Here is a 17,437-nt window from a genome sequence, read left to right on the forward strand (position 1 = left end):
TAAATGTAAAAATGTAAACAATATAAAAACTAAATATAATGGTTCAGAAGTCAACACAGCAAAAATACGATAAACTACAGGTTGGTCATTTACATACCAATACTTAGAAACCATAGATACTTAAATACTTACAGTTAGAAATTATTTATCTACAATTTAAAAATTATAGTTAGCACAAAAAGCAACCTGGCTTTAACAGTTTTAAGTAGCAATGTGTTCAAGCTATGCCAGACAGTAAACAACAAGAATAAATTGAATGGGTAAATGAATTAAGTGGACTGTAGATATAAAGATATTGAAATATCTATTGATATGGGAGAGGGGAAATTCAGAAAGCAGTGACATCCATTAAGCAACAATTAATTCTGACTTATATAGAGACAGCAGTAAATGTGAGAAAGAAGCAGGCTGGGCACCATGGCTCACACCTGTAATCCCAGCACTTTGGGAGGCCAGGTGTGAAGATTACTTGAAGTTAGAAGCTCAGGACCAGCCTGGGCAACATAGGGAGGCCACGTCTCTACAAAAAATACAAAAATTAGCTGGGCATGTGGTGCACGCCTGTAGTCCCAGCTACTTGGGAGGCTGAGGCAGGAGGATCACTTGAGACCAGGAGTTGGAGGCTGCAGTGAGCCATTATTGCACCATTGCACTGCAGCCTGGGTGACAGAGTGGAAGCACCAACTCAAACAAACAAACAAACAAACACAAAACCAGCAAACACTAAGAATGCCAGCACATAAGCTTCCAGTTGAGAAAGAATGTTTCTAGAGTGCTCTAGCAGAAAGAATAAGCACCCATGGGAGCCAACAAGGGCTGGAATTGAATCCTGGCTCTACACTGACGAGGTTGGGCAGGTCCCTTAACCACATCACCTTTTCTGCTTGGAAAACTGCTCTGCCTTCTGCCCCCGAGACGAGGAATGAAGAGACCAGGGGCCTATTGTTCAGGTTAGTATCGCTGTGTAACAAATCACTCCAAAACTTAGTGATTTAAAACAGCCATTTTATTTTGATCACTATTTTACGGGTCAGGAATTCAAGAGCTCAGCTGGACTATCCTCACCTGGGGCCTTTCACGCTGTTGTATGAAATCTGCAACCATTGCCGGCTGGATCTGCAACTGCACCGCAAGCTCAGTGGGGCTGGATGTCCAGATGGCACACTCACATGGCTGGTAGTTGATGCTGCTGGTGGTCGGCTGGGAACTCAGCTCAGCTGTCAACCAGAACACCTGGCAGTCTCAGGCAGCTGGCTTCCCACAGAGAGCCAGATATAAACTGCATGACATACTCTCATCTAGCCTCAGACATGGCACAGTGTCAGTTTTGTCATATTCTGTTAGTGATTCTATTAGTGATTAGCCCCAGTTCAAGGGGAGGGACACACAGACCCCACCACTCAATAAGTGGAAGGAAGGTCTGAAAATGTGCAGAGCTAGGCCGGGCACAGTGGCTCACACCTGTAATCCCAGCACCTTGGGAGGCTGAGGCGGGCGGATCACAAGGTCAGGAGATCGAGACCATCCTAGCTAACACGGTGAAACCTCATCTCTACCAAAAATACAAAAAATAAAAAGTAGCCAGGCGTGGTGGCGGGCACCTGTAATCCCAGCTACCTGGGAGGTTGAGGCAGGAGAATGGCGTGAACCCGGGAGGCGGAGCTTGCAGTGAGCTAAGATCGGGCCACTGTACTCCAGCCTGGGCAACAGAGCCAGACTCCGTCTCAAAATAAATAAATAAATAGGAAAATGTGCAGAGCTGGGTGTGGTGGCTCATGCCTGTAATCCCAACACTTTCAGAGGCTGAGGCAGTAGAATAGCTGAGGCCAGGCATTTGACACCAGCCTGATCAACACAGTGAGACCCTGTCTCCACAAATTTTTTTTTTTTAAAGCTGAGTGTGGTGGTATATCCCTCTAGTCCCAACTAAACAGGAGGCTGATGCAGGAGGATCACTTGAGTCCAGGAATTTGAGGCTGCAGTGAGCTATAATCATGCCACTGCATTCCAGCTTGTGTGACAGAGCAAAACCCTGTCTCAAAAAATAAAAAATAGACATTTGCAGAAATATTTTAAAACCAGCACACCACACATACAAACAAGCTGCAAAGTGGAGTTGTCTTAAAGAAGGCTTAATGATGATCAGACCCCCCAGAACTGGAGTTTGATGTTTTAGAAAGACAAAAAAAATCTCATCACATCCCTCATGAATTTATCCTTTATAATCTCTCCTAAACCTCCCTTTAAATGCTCCTTTCAGCCTTTGGAGATTGTGACAATAGCTTGGCAGGTGTAATGGGATGGGTAGGAATGATCACGGTAGGGGAACAGCCATTCAAAACTTTCACTACAGGCTCACTCCCTAAGCAAATCCACATAATTTCCTTTTCATTTGTGCATAGAGCACCTAAATTATACATATACAAGCATCATTATGTATTAAGTGCCTACTACGTGCCTGACACTGTGCTCATGTTGTTGTATGCACAAATTCCCTGTTCTTATAGAAGTTAAGAGGGAGGATAACACAGAGAACTGTGTGACTTGACAGGAGTCAGCAGGGAGACTAGTGGGAGATGCCAGGGAGAGAATGATGGACATTTTAGAACTGGAACTTCTACTATGAATGGGAGGGGAGCTGTGAAGTTTTTTTTTTGGTACAAGAATGGCATGATTTGAATCATGTTTTGATAGCGGCATTGAGAACAAGCCAATAGTGACAGGGGCAGGAACAAGGAGAGTGTTTAGGGGGTGTGATGGTTAATTTTTTTTTTTTTTTTTTTTTTTTTTTTTTTTTTTGAGACAGAGTCTTGCTCTGTCACTCAGGCTAGAGTGCAATGGCACGGTCTCGGCTCACTGCAACCTCCACCTCCTAGGTTCAAGCGATTCTCCTGCCTCAGCCTCCCAAGTAGCTGGGATTACAGGTGTATACCACCACACCCAGCTAATTTTTGTATTTTTAGTAGAGACGAGGTTTCACCATGTTGGCCTGGCCGGTCTCAAACTCCTGACCTCGTGATCCACCCACCTCAGCCTCCCAAAGTGCTGGGATTACAGGCATAAGCCGCCGCGCCCGGCTGATGGTTAATACTGAGTGTCAACTTGATTAAAAGATGCAAAGTACTGTTCCTGGGTGTGTGTGTGTGAGGGTGTTGCCAAACGAGAGTAACTTTGAGTTGGTGGACTGGGAGAGGCAGACCCACCCTCAGTCTGGGTGGGCACCATCTAATCAGCTGCCAGCAAGGCTAGAATAAAAGCGTGCAGAGGAACATGAAAGGCCTAGACTGCCTGAATCTTCTGGCCTCTGTCTTTCTCCCGTGTCAGATGCCTCCTGCCCTCGAACATCAGACTCCAAATTCTTCAGCTTTTGAACTCTTGGACTTACACCAGTGATTTGCCAGGGGCTCTCGGGCCTGCAGCAACAGACTGAAGGCTGCTCTGTCGGCTTCCCTACTTTTGAGGTTTTGGGACTTGGACTGGTTTCCTGGCTCCTCAGCTTGCAGACCTATTGCGGCCCATGATGGGACTTCACCTTGCGATCGTGTGAGTCAACTCTCCTTCATAGATTTATCGATCCTATTAGTCCTGTCCCTCTAGAGAACCCTGACTAATCCAGGGGGCTACTGGAATAGATGAGTGTGGGCTGCCCCATGGGAGTAGCAGCAGAATGGTGAGAAGTGGCTGTTTCGGGGGGTCTATTGGAAGGTAGTGCCATTAGGCCTGTGCCAAGGTTTATGTCTGCAAACTCACCTATGTTGTTGGCACACAGTTTCAACTTGAGATTTGTTTGACAGATAACAGCTGATATGACTCCCTCAGATAATAGATAATATATACCTGACAATACAAGAAATATGAAAGTACATGAATAGGCCGGGCGTGGTGGCTCACACCTGTAATCCTAGCACTTTGGGAGGCCGAGGTGGATGGATCACTTGAGGTCAAGATTTCAAGACCAGCTTGTCCAGTATGGTGAAACCCCATCTCTACTAAAAATATAAAAACTAGCCAGGTGTGGTGGCACATGTCTGTAATCCCAGCTACTTGGGAGGCCGAGGCTGGAGAATCGTTTGACCCCAGGAGGCGGAGTTGGCAGTGAGCTGAGATTGCACCACTGCATTCCAGCCTGAGCAAAAGAGTGAGACTCTGTCTCGAGAAAAAAAAAAAAGTACATGAATAACTTAGAAATGAAGTCCTCAAATCACCTGAGCAAAGAACTGTTTTTATACAGGTAAGTCCAGAAATGAAAAAATTTCTGCCTGACTGTATGTTTTCCTTTTTTTCTCCCTTTCTTCCTAACACCACAGTGTGTTCATTCAACCAGATGTTCCTAATTACAAAAGTTGCTCTTTAATGAGTTCCTCTAACCCCAACAGCTTGAGGAAAATTGCACAACAGAAGTTTCCACACATTCAGCCTAATGTGGCATTTTCAAAGCATGGGAAGAAACGTATCCAGTTTTGCTCTCCAAACTGGAATAAATGAAAACAAGATCTAAATCAAAGGTCTAAAGATCAGGGACTGAGCAGGTCTTGTGTGATGGACACTGAGGATAAAAAGACCAGCCCCTGTCTTCCAGAGGCTTCCAAGCTAGCGTAGAAAGGCAGGTTACAGGCTATTATCATGCATGGGTCGAGTCTCACAACAAGAGTTTAAGCATGTGGTGGATCTAGAAGAATCATTTAAATAAATGTGAAATTGTTCAAAAACAATTTTCCTTTCTCTGAATTAAGGTTTTTTTGTTTGTTTTGAGACAAAGTCTCGCACTGTTGCCCAGGCTGGAGTGCAGTAGCACAATCTCAGCTCACTGCAACCTCCACCTCCTGGGTTCAAGTGATTCTCCCGCCTCAGCATTCTGAGTAGCTGGGATTACAGGCACCCGTCATCACGCCCAGCTGATTTTTGTATTTTTGTAGAGACGAGGTTTCAACATGTTGGCCAGGCTGGGCTTGAACTCCTGACCTCAGGTGATCTGCCCGCCTCGGCCTTAAAAAGTGCTGGGATTACTGGCGTGAAGCACTGCGCCCGGTTGAGTTAAGGTATTTTGAATTCAACAAATTATGCAAGCCTACAATCTTGATATCACAGAATTAACCAAAGAAATCTACAGCTATTAAAAAATCTGGTTGTTTACTATTATCTTGCCAAAACTCAATATCACATTTATTTAACAAAGGAATGATACTTGGAAATTTGAAATACTAAAATCATGTGATTGTTTTGTAACTTTTATTAGTCGTGTTGGATTTTCACAGTAGAGTCTGAAAAGCTATTGGCTATTCTCAATATTATAGGAAGAGATAATAATCCCTGTTACAAAGGAGGATTTAAGTAAAAGTCCTTTAAGAGCATCATAGGTTTAACAGCTGTACTCTAGAAGACTGAGTCCCAGGTTCTTTCAAATTTATTAGCTCGATTTTGGGGCACCCCTCCATTCTTTGCTGTGCATTAATGTTAATCTATTTTTGATAAAAATTAGGCCAGGGGTAGTGGCTCATGCCTGTAATCCCAGCACTTTGGGAGGCCAAGACGGGCAGATTACTTGAGGTTAGGAGTTCAAGACCAGCCTGGCCAACATGGTGAAACTTCGTCTCTACTAAAAATATAAAAATTAGCCAGGCATGGTGGCATGTGCCTATAGTCCCAGCTACTCAGGAGGCTGAGGCAAGAGAATCGCTTAAATCCAGGAGGCGGAAGTTGAAGTGAGCCGAGATCATGCCACTGCTCTCCAGCCTGGGTGACAGAGCCAGACTTCATCTCAAAAATTAAAAAATAAAATGTACTGTCTAGAAAGAATTAAGCCACATGCACACATATGTTTATCGCAGCACTGTGCACAATAGCAAAGACTTGGAACCAACCAAAATGCTCATCAATGGTAGACTGAATAAAGAAAATGTGGGACATTTACACAATGGAATACTATGCAGCCATAAAAAAGGATGAGCTCATGTCCTTTACAGGGACATGGATGAAGCTGGAAACCATCATTCTCAGCAAACTAACACAGGAACAGAAAACTAAACACCGCATGTTCTTACTCATAAGTGGGAGTTGAACAATGAGAACACATGGACACAGGGAGGGGAACATCACACACTGGGGCCTGTCGGGGAGTGGGGGGCTAGGGAAGGGATAGCATTAGGAGGAATACCTCATGTAGATGATGGGTTGATGGGTGCAGCAAACCACCATTAGTATACCTATGTAACAGGCCTGCATGTTCTGCACATGCATCCCAGAACTTAAAGTATAAATTTTTTTTAAAATTTCAAAATAAAGAAAATATGGTATTATAAAACACCAATTAAGAATCACTGCTTGCGGAGCTTGCAGTGAGCTGAGATCACGCCACTGCATTCCAGCCTGGGCGACAGAGTGAGACTCCATCTCAAAAAATAAATAAATAAATAAAAAGAATCACTGCTCTTTAGAGAATATAGGAAGTAAATAATTGCTTTGCAGTACAGGGTTACTAGAAAAGGAGGCTGGACTTTGGCCTCAGAATTTCCAGTTTTCCACTTGGGAAAGTGGTATTATTTTCACTGTAAAGTAACTGCCATTCCATAAATTAAGACACTAAGAGATATCTTTTTATTGCCTATCCAAAAACACAAATTCAAATCTTGGCAACAGTGTGAGGATAATATCAATAACAATAAAAAACTTAATAACATGCATATTCTGACCTAGCATTTCCCACTTTTTAAGACTTTATCCTCAGAAAATAATTGGAAAAGTGGGCACGATAAACATATAAGCATGCTGAGCTTGTATATTTTTAAATTAAAAAATTTTTTAAATATTTAGTGTTTTAATTAAAAAGATAATCTAAACATATATAATCTAATTTTATGAGACTGGTAAAATACATGACAGTTTAGCCACATAGTAGGACAATGGAATACTGCTATACACGCTAATATTATGCTGTAGTTAAGACACACACAAATCCCTAGCCACTCTCCCATCCCTGACACACACACCACCCACCCCTACCTCAGTGGGCTAAAACAATGACTTATTTCTCGATCATGCAAAGTCCACTGCAGTCCTAGAGCGGTTGTGATCTGTAGGATGGCTTAGCATTACACTTCACCAACACACGCTTCATGAGGGGCACAGAAGAAAGTGTCATGGTACCAGAGCCTCTCACCTGCAGTAAGGAGCTTCTGCCCACGTTTCATTTGCTAAAGCAAGTTACAAGAGCCTTTCTTGACCTCAGCTGGAGACGTGGGATCCCAACATGTGTCCAGATGATGGCAAGAGCGAATGTCTACTGCAACCACGCAGCTATAAAAAATACTAACATGGAGCTCTACTTTCTGACATGGGCAAACTATCCATAATGTATCAAGTGGAAAAACAAGTATGGTCCCATTAAAACAATGTATCTCTAAGTATGTGTTACATATCTATGGAGACATTTAAAAAAAACATTGGAAAGATATACAGGATAAGCTTAATGGTGTTTTCTCCAGGTGGTAGGATGAGATGATTTTTAAAACAACTTGTTTTATACTTTTTGGTTCTTTTTCTTTTCCTTTTCTTCTTCTTCTTCTTCTTCTTATGTTATTATTATTATTATTATTTTATTGAGATGGAGTCTCCCTCTCATTGCCCAGGCCAGAGTGCAGTGGCACGATCTCAGCTCACTGCAACCTCTGCCTCCCGGGTTCAAGTGATTCTCCTGCCTCAGCCTCCTGAGTAGCTGGGACTACAGGTGCCTGCTACCACGCCTGGCTAATTTTTGTATTTTTTAGTAGAGATGGGGTTTCGCCATCTTGGCCAGGCTGGTCTCGAACTCCTGACCTCGTGATCCACCCGCCTTGGCCTCCCAAACTGCTGGCATTACAAGCATGAGCCACCGCGCCCGGCCTCCTTTTCTTTTTATTATAGTAAGATAATATTTTGATGATGAGAGAAAAGAAAGCCATATCTATTTTGAAAAACATACTATTCACTGCCTTGCTGGTTTCTAAATCAATCTCTTATTGGTTTAGTTGAGGTATCAGTTCTTCTGGGTCTGAACCACACGTGTTCACTCACAAAAGTGAGCTGCTGAGGAGAAGTAGAGCTTGATCTTGGTATCAGCAGATAGCTCTGTGTAGTCAGAGAGCCTAAATATCCTGCACTATGCTGACTGCTACCTCAGGCAGCAGAGACAGTAATACCTACCTCCCTTACAGAAAACACAAATGACATGCTAGCACATTCAGGCCAGAGGCAGGAAGAAGGCGTGTGCTTTCAAGTCAGACAGACAGACCTAACAACACAAATTCTCTTGGTTTTCTCATCTGCAAAACGGGAGGAATAATGCCTTGCCCAAGTGTTGCCAGGATTGAGTAAGATAATGGAGTGAAAGCACCCAGCACAGAGGGTGCTCAATAAATGGTTGCTACTGTTACTGCCCTACGTCCAGGCCGACTACAACAAAAGTGGTATTAGGCAAACATAGGAACAAGCAAGGAATGTTTTATTGTGTGCATTTTCTGGAAAAAAAAAAAAAAAAAAAAAAACCCACAAAAAAAGAACCCACAAATAGGAGCAAAGAACAAAGTTTTCTAGCATCTCTGGGATACACAGGGCACCGTATTTTATAGAAACATAGCTAGTACAAGAACAAAGTGTACTAATTAACATTACCCTTTGCTTCCCCCGTCAAAAAAGGCTATACAGAAAAACACTTTAAATTGTACTCTAATACAAATGTGTTGCACAATTAAACTTCAGCTTACTCCAAGAGTTATTGTATTGTAAACTGCAGAAAACAGAATAGGCCTTCAATAAATCTGCTCACAATTAACAATTAAGCAATAGACACTTGAATAAATATAGCATGTATTACTTATTTGTTAAGCCTCATACTTATGATGAGCAGATGGTTTATCATTAGAGTAACAGTTTTTTTTGTTTGTTTGTTTGGGTTTTTTTGTTTTTTATTTTTTTACATTTTAGGAGATACCATATCCAATAACGGAAGTAGAAAGTACTTTAATGAAAACTGATTTTAGAAAAATATCTCCTCGGGTCTGAGCTACTATGGTATTTATTACATATTTGGGTCAGTTTCACCAGTTTAAAAATATAGGTACTAACAAACTGAATTCTTTCATGGGAAAACAAAGTGATACATTCTAGAGCAATATTATTTCTTTATGTTCTTTAGGTAGCAGGACAGAGCTAGGACATGGTAAACAGATTTACAATGTAATGAATAATTTGTTTCTACCTAATGCTATAGGGGTATTGCTATCATTTGGACTAAGAAATAGTAATTTTAAACCTTGTTTATAATGAATAATTGGCATTTCCTTATCACATATGTACTAGATCTAAATATAAGGATCTTCTCTAATAGTCTGTATTCCTTAATCCCTGTCTGTACAAATTAGCCTGCATATTCAGGAATGGAACAACCAGTAAACTGTTACTTGAAGAACTAATTTAAATGACCCATTTAAGAGAAATGCTGTCAAAATAAGGCAATAACGATCAGCCTATCTGTACTTTTCTTCTGTGCCTACTCAGTAAAATTGAGAAAATAATATTTGCCCACTTCTATAAAAATATCACCCCATTTGCTACCTAGCATGTGAGAGAGACAAGACAAGCCTGTCATGTTTGTCTCTAAAAAGAAAAACGACGATAGGCCTGGTGGAGGACAAGCTGTACAGAAGCATCTGCCTTTTCTCAGATACATCATTCCAATTCTTCCTTAAATATACATTTCCTCCTTGATTTATATTAACCCCTTCGGAGGCACTATAATAACTTTATGTTCCCATGGAACATAGGGTTTTTCAAGAATTTCTTAAAATAAAAAAGGTTTGAAAGCTATGGAGTAAACTCAGCAGCTGTGAGATATTCTGTTCAAACTACCACAGATGTCAAATGGTCACATTTTACGGAAGTCAAAGGAAAACAAAACCACAGTTCTGCACTCTTCCACAGGGCAAGGAATTGATCATATTCTATTTTCCTTTCAGGACTTCATAAAATCCCTAGGATAGCACCTTTGTATGGGCTGAACCATTAACTGAACTAAAATTAATACAGGAAGCTTAACATTCAACATTGTGTTTGAACAAAACTTAACCACTACTCAATTTTTCTTCCAAACTATGTTAGTAATATACATTTTGCAAATAGTCTAGAAAGCTTTTAAAAGAAATCTCTTTAGGTGATGTAACATGTAAACTCTAAGGAACAACAAAACTCTTCAGTCTTATTTCTGAAGATAAGTCAACATTGAATGCAGATCATTCCAGTACATGATGCGCCTGAGCCCCTTTCCTTTCCTTACATGTGTCACACAGCCATTAAGACATCTTAGTTTAATTGTCTCCTTAAACTTTTCAGTCCCTCTAAGACGTCATTATAAAACAGATTTAGTCCTTTAGTTTTATCATATGGAATGACCCTATTGTCTTGGTATGATCCCAACACAGTGATGCAGTACTGAGGTTTTTTTTTTTTGTTTTTTAAATCAATATCCATTAGTAAGATTAGCAAAGATACTGTTGCTATCTATTTTTATATTTGTCCTTTAAAAAGGTAGGCCCTTCTCCACTTATTTCCATATCCCTAGAGAAATAGATACATGATGTACTGTTGTCAGAAAAAATCACACACACACATACTGGAATATTAAAAGACAGGCTCTTCATTTCTTCTCTTCCTCATCCTGGCACACAGTGCCCAAAAGCTTTAGAAATGCCTTTATGAACAACAGCTTTTGCTAGTTCTTAGGAAAGCAATTTATGAGTTGGGAATTATTGTGCCAGCTCTGGGTCACTAACTTCTTTTAATGAAAACATGAATAATACTAGTTATAACTCAAAGTCAAAATAGTGTAAAAGCTGTAGAGTGCTTTTGTGGGGGGTATATTAAATTGCCAGAATATTGCAGAGGCTCATCTTGGAACAACAAGTAGAATGCTGTTTCAGTTAAGAGGACTGGGCTGTTCCAGGCAACAGACGGATCACTTCGCATCACAATGGTGGCTGGGTTTCCCATCACTTATTACTAACGGCGATGAGGAAAAGTCAGGCGGCTTGTGTGACTCCCATGTTAACAGCACCATAAAAAAGTTTTGTCCTCGGAATTTGGGGGAAAGGGAAGAATGTGGACTGCCTTGGTAATTAGAGAAATTTCACAACTTACTTAATGACAACCTCAAAAGTTCACCTGTGGCACACTGGCTGGGAAGAGAAACTACTGAAAAAAGCCAATGCGAAGCGCAGATTACGGCACTACCTGAAAATAACAGATCTCTTTAAGAAGTTTATCAGTAACTAAGTGTAGAGGATATTCACATACTGCTAGTTCATAGGGAAAGGTCTCTGGTTTCGTAAGTTCCTAATGCCACCCCTCAAGAAAGAGAGAACAAGTCTTCCTTCCCCCAGCTCCTGTTTTGACAACAGCCACAAGAGCCCTGGAAGGCCCCCTAGGCTAAGTGAAGTGTCTGTACTTGTGACTTGCTTTGAGAAAGTTCTAGGCGTTCACTTTTTTGACTTTTTGTCCCCGCTAAAACTCATTTGCTAGCTCATTTTTTCACTACATATTAGCTCGCTGTTCATGGGGAAGTTTCACTGAAGTAATTCCAGTCTTCAGGGAACCACTACGGATAGACCTTTCACATATTAGTCCCCATAGGTAAGTTCCACAAATGCCCCAAAACACACCTTTACATTTGCTTTCTAAAAATGTTGATTTGTTTGTAAGTGGCTACTGTCCATTCATGAGACAGCACTGTGGAGCTGCGCGGGAAGGACTTCATTTGGTGGAGCTGCTGTTCTTAGCTGTGGATGTCGCCCAGCTCTCAGATCAGTGTGGAGAAAACCCAGTTGCCAGACTGCAGCCCACCACAGGCGTCATGTCCCAGATCTACAAGGAAGGAACATGGAAAAGGCAGCAGTGATAACCAGGTCTAATGGCAAGAGTCAACACAGAGAAACAAACGACTGTTAAACCCAAAAAGGTGTCAAAATAACGAATTTTCTCATTCTCTTCTTTCATAACACCTCCTTAAGATTTATAGAAAGAGGAGAGGATGTGGAGAAATAGGAACACTTTTACACTGTTGGTGGGATTGTAAACTAGTTCAACCATTGTGGAAAACAGTGTGGTGATTCCTCAAGTATCTAGAACTAGAAATACCATATGACCCAGCCATCCCATTACTGGGTATATACCCAAAGGATTATAAATCATGCTGCCATAAAGACACATGCACACGTATGTTTATTGCGGCACTATTCACAATAGCAAAGACTTGGAATCAACCCAAATGTCCATCAGTGACAGACTGGATTAAGAAAATGTGGCACATATACACCATGGAATACTATGCAGCCATCAAAAAGGATGAGTTTGTGTCCTTTGTAGGGACATGGGTGCAGCTGGAAACCATCATTCTCAGCAAACTTTCGCAAGAACAGAAAACCAAACGCCGCATGTTCTCACTCATAGGTGGGAACTGAACAATAAGATCACTTGAACATGGGAAGGGGAACATCACACACCGGGGCCTATTATGGGGAGGGGGGAGGGGGAAGGGAAGGCATTGGGAGTTATAACTGATGTAAATGACGAGTTGATGGGTGCTGACGAGTTGATGGGTGCAGCACACCAACATGGCACATGTATACATATGCAACAAACCTGCACGTTGTGCACATGTACCCTAGAATTTAAAGTATTAAAAAAAAAAAAAGATTTATAGAAAGATGCCAGGTGGCTGGGCACGGTGGCTCATGCCTGTAATCCCAGCGTTTTGGGAGACCGAGGCGGGTGTAGCGCTTGAGCCCAGGAGTTCGAGACCAGCCTGGCCAACATGGCAAAACCCTGTCTCTAGCAAAAAAAAAAAATACAGAAATTAGCCTGGTGTGGTGGCACATGCCTGTGGTCCCAGCCACTCAGGAGGCTGAGGTGGGAGGATCACCTGAGCCCAGAAGGCAGAGGTTGCACTGAACTGAGATCACACCCCTACACTACAGCCTGGGTGACAGAGCGAGACCGTGTCTCAAACAAAAAGATTTTTAGAAAGATAAAACAATGTAGTCCACTAAAATGTGAGTAAAGCATATAGGTAGTGTCTTTACACATAAAAATTACATCATAATAATGTTTTAGTATAAATTCAAATTTTTTTTTAGAAAAGCCCATCAGGAATATAAAATATCTCAGTTTCACCACTGAAGAATGGTACTTAGGCCAGGCATGGTGGATCATGCCTGCAATCCCAGTACTTTGGGAGTCTGAGGTGGGAGGATCGCTCGAGCCGAGGAGTTTGAGACCAGCCTGGGCAACATAGTAGGACCCAATCTCCACAAAAAATCCCCCCAACATTAGCTAAGCCTGTGGCAGGCACCTGTAGTTGTAGCTACTTTGGGAGGCTGAGGTGGGAGGACTGCGTGAGCCTGGAAGGTGAAGGCTGCAGTGAGTAGTGATTGTGCCACTGCACTCCAGCCTGGACAACAGAGCAAGACCCATCTCAAAAAAAAAAGAGTGGTATTAAGTATAAAACACTTCATTTCAATTTATGTGTTAGTGACCCAGGGATTTAATTTTTAAAATGTGTGGTTATTCTTTATAATGAGGACGCATTCTGCCCAGGATGAAAAGGAACATTGGCAAGGGTAGGAATGTCTTGAGATGGGTCAGGGGTGAGGGCCCAGGTCAGCAAGGGAGAACCCTGAGGTGAGCTCCACCCATGGGGATATACAGGGTGCCAGACTCACTCCACCAGACAGACACTGCAGAGGGAGGTGCCACTGGGATTGACCACCACTGAGTGCATGGAAACTCGCAGGCAAGCAATTTATCACTCAAGGTTTGAAACTGGCAATCAGTTGCTTATAAAGCTTACCAATCAGAAAGAGTGACTGTCTCCTGGACATTCACAGCATGATAATGGGCAATCTCAACTGAGATGCTGACAGACAATTAGCCAGCTTACCTTTACAATGCGGTCGGTCCCACAGGTCACCATCAGTCCCCTGGCAACGTCCATGGACATGTGGGAAATGTTATGTTTTCCTTCATGAAAGGTCGCTAGAGAAGTCCGACTAACAAGAGAAAAGAGATCACTGAAAATGTTCTTGACTGTACCTAGAGCTAAGGGGGTAAGCCTTTTTAGCAATATAAAATAAGCAAATATGGCCAGGTGCAGTGGTTCATGCCTGTACCCTCAGCACTTTGGGAGGCCGAGGCGGGTGGATCACTTGAGGTCAGGGGTTCAAGACCAGCCTGGTCAACATGGTGAAACCCTGTCTCTACTAAAAATATAAAAATTAGCTCTGTGTGGTGGCACACACCTGTGATCCCAGCTATTCAGGAGGCTGAGGCAAGGAGAATCGCTTGAACCTGGAGGTGGAGGCTGCAGTGAGCCGAGATTATGCCACTGCACTCCAGCCCAGTTAAGCAAGACTCAGTCTCCAAAATAAAAAAGCAAATGCTTATTATAGTGTTAAAATTTGCTCCTAAAATTGTGGCTATGGTTTTGAAAACTAACCTTATAATTTAATGATGACAGAAAGCATGATAAATCACAAGACTGTTTTATAAAACTCCCAAAATAACCGGGTTTTTTTTGTTTTTGCTTTTGTTAAACTGGAAAGGCTGATACATTCCTAGATATAAAAACAAGAATCTTCAATATAAAAGAAGAACTGCATTGGATAAAATCATAGAGCATGGGCAAAACATTCATCAGAGAGCTGCAGTTTTCCCTGAAACCTCTGCCATGCACAGGAGCAGTGCCTCTTACAGCACCGGCTTCAACTCTGCCCCAAAGCCCAGGTGCCCCAATCCCATCACTAGTTCATTTACCAACACCAGTCGTGATGCACTAGCTTTCCAATGTGGACCTCTGCCAACATTTGCCTCTGCTGCTTTAAAAGATGATTCAAAGGGAAGGAAAGAAAATGGTGGCTCTGTCCTAATAGATTTGCCTAAAAATCAGTGCAGAGTGGAGTAAACAAACAGATGTGTCTTACACACAAAGAGCGATTTAAAAATAGACTGCTAGGCCAGATTTTTGTGAAAGAAAGAACATTGGTCTCTAGAGTTTTCCCAGTAAATTTACATGCATGTGTGAACAAAGGTCTAGGCACTAGATACTTCTATAGAGAACCAGCTCAACCACTGCCATCCACAGGTACATGGACTTATCCCTGCATGGCAGTCGGTGGGATGTGGAGGCTCAGGATGTCCACTCAGTTACTGGACCATGTAACTCAGCATTCCTCACCATGTTCAGGAGAAAGCTGCCCAGTCAGAGGGGCAGCTTCAGATACACGGCGGTGGTCTTAAGTCATAAAGCTAGGGCAGGTCCTTTCTTCAAAAATGGCTTACGGGCCAGGCACGGTGGCTCATGCCTGTAATCCCAGCACTTTGGGAGGCCAAGGTGGGCAGATCACTTGAGGTCAGGAGTTCGAGACCAGCCTCACCAACATGGTGAAAACCCATCTCTACTAAAAATACAAAAATTAGCCAGGTGGTGGGGGGCGCCTGTAATCCCAGCTACTCGGGTGGCTGAGGCAGGAGAATCGATTGAACCCAGGAGGCGGAGGTTGCAGTGGGCCAAGATCACGCCACTGCACTCCAGCATGGGTGACAGAGCAAGATTCTGTCTCAAAAAACAAACAAACAACAAATAAAATGGCTTAGGAAATTCAGGAGAAACAAACACATGGCTAAACATATCCATATCACTTCTGAAGCTCTTCACATTTCAGAGAACCATTAGACAGATGTAATAAGAGGCAATGAGACAAAAATATGCAAACACTCACTCTTCGTCTTTGATGGAGTCGTAACAAGAATCACAAACCCGGACTTGGAACTCGAAGCCCATGACTGGGTAAGTTGAGCGCTTGCTGCTGCACTTCCCGCAGACAGCCTGCCCGCATTTCCTGCAGTGATGCTTCACGGGTGACCAGGAGAAGGAAAACAGGGTGTTAGCTTTTGCCTTTTTGTTTTTTGTTTTGTTTTGAGACGGAGTCCTACTCTGTTGCCTAGGTTGGAGTGCAGTGGCATGATCTCGGCTCACTGCAACCTTTGGCGCCTGGGTTCAAGCGATTTTCCTGCCTCAGCCTCCCGGGCAGTTGGGATTACAGGTACCTGCCACCACGCCTGGCTAATTTTTGTATTTTTAGTAGAGATGGGGTTTCACCATCTTGGTCAGGCTGGTCTTGAACTCCTGACCTCATGATCCACCCACCTCAGCCTCCCAAAGTGTTGGGATTACAGGCGTGAGCCACAGCGCCCGGCCTAGCTTTTGCTTTAAAGCACATGGTTTCCCTCTAGAGTAAGGGAACAGGAGTGGGGAGGATATGCCTTGAATTGTAATCACCCCAATTCAATGTATCAATTAACGCTCACAAAATAGACAATTTTGACACTAGTCAAGGATTTCCAAAAAACCTTGCTGTACTGGTCAAATGTTGCTTTTCATTCATTCATATTATCTGTCTACATGTTAACAAACAATACTATTAACACCAAATTTAGTTCATTTAGGAGCCTAATCACTGTAGATTTGGGGAAAGAAAAATTTATTCCTCCATCATAAAAAAGGCATTATTATTTAAAATAAGTTTTATTTATTTATTTTTATAGAGACAGGGTCTCACCATGTTGCTCAGGGTGGTCTCAAACTCCTGGGCTTAAGCCACCCTTCCACATTGGCCTCCCAAAGTGCTGGGATTACAGGCGTAAGCCACCACACCGGGCCTAAAATAAGTTTTAAATGCACTATGCTCTCATTAAGAAACTAATGCCCATAAATCATATGTTTTGCTATATTTTAAAATCTCTCAAACTGTGATTCTGGAAATAAGCCTCAAGAACATTACAAAACAGTCCAATTATTATTACTGATTTTGACATATTCTTTTACCACCAACAGTTTAGTGACCAGCACCACTTCTCTCTTAACTGTTAATAAATGGGAGTAAAATCCATTTCTCTGTGCTTCCTTTAGAAGTAGGGAATACTTCTATTAATTATACTGCACTAATTACCATCAGCCTTGCATTGTGAGAACGTGGCTAATGACAGACAGAACTCAGGTGCTATTTCAGAGCTTTATAATGGTCTGAGCGCTAAAATAATCCCCTTCTTGCCCGCCAGTCTCATATGAGAACTTACTGTGGAGTAGCTCTGTAAAACTTTTTAGAGTTTATTTATTAATTTATTTTTTTGAGATGGAGTCTCACTCTGTCATTTAGGCTGGAGTACAGTGGCGCGATCTTGGCTCACCGCAACCTCCGCCTCCCAGGTTCAAGTGATTCTCTGGCCTCAGCCCCCTGAGTAGCTGGGATTACAGGCGTCCGCCACCACACCCAGCTAATTTTTGTATTTTTAGTACAGACAAGGTTTCACCATGTTGGCCAGGCTGGTCTCAAACTCCTGACCTCGGGTGATCCAC

General features: G+C 42.4%; 1 protein-coding gene across 1 annotated transcript in view; it reads right to left on the reverse strand.

Annotated features, from left to right (window-relative positions):
- Positions 1 to 8,499: 8,499 nt before the first annotated feature.
- Positions 8,500 to 17,437, reverse strand: part of LOC105481316 (WD repeat and FYVE domain containing 1) — a 71,551-nt gene continuing 62,613 nt past the window's right edge. The window contains exons 10-12 of the mRNA XM_011740821.3: positions 15,801 to 15,931; positions 13,964 to 14,072; positions 8,500 to 11,889 (exon numbers count right to left, since the gene is read on the reverse strand). Coding sequence (XP_011739123.1) covers positions 11,830 to 11,889; positions 13,964 to 14,072; positions 15,801 to 15,931 — 300 coding nt within the window. The 3' untranslated portion in view covers positions 8,500 to 11,829. The remainder of the gene's footprint in view (positions 11,890 to 13,963; positions 14,073 to 15,800; positions 15,932 to 17,437) is intronic.

This window comes from Macaca nemestrina, chromosome 11 (assembly GCF_043159975.1).
Source record: "Macaca nemestrina isolate mMacNem1 chromosome 11, mMacNem.hap1, whole genome shotgun sequence".
Lineage (NCBI taxonomy): Eukaryota > Metazoa > Chordata > Mammalia > Primates > Cercopithecidae > Macaca > Macaca nemestrina.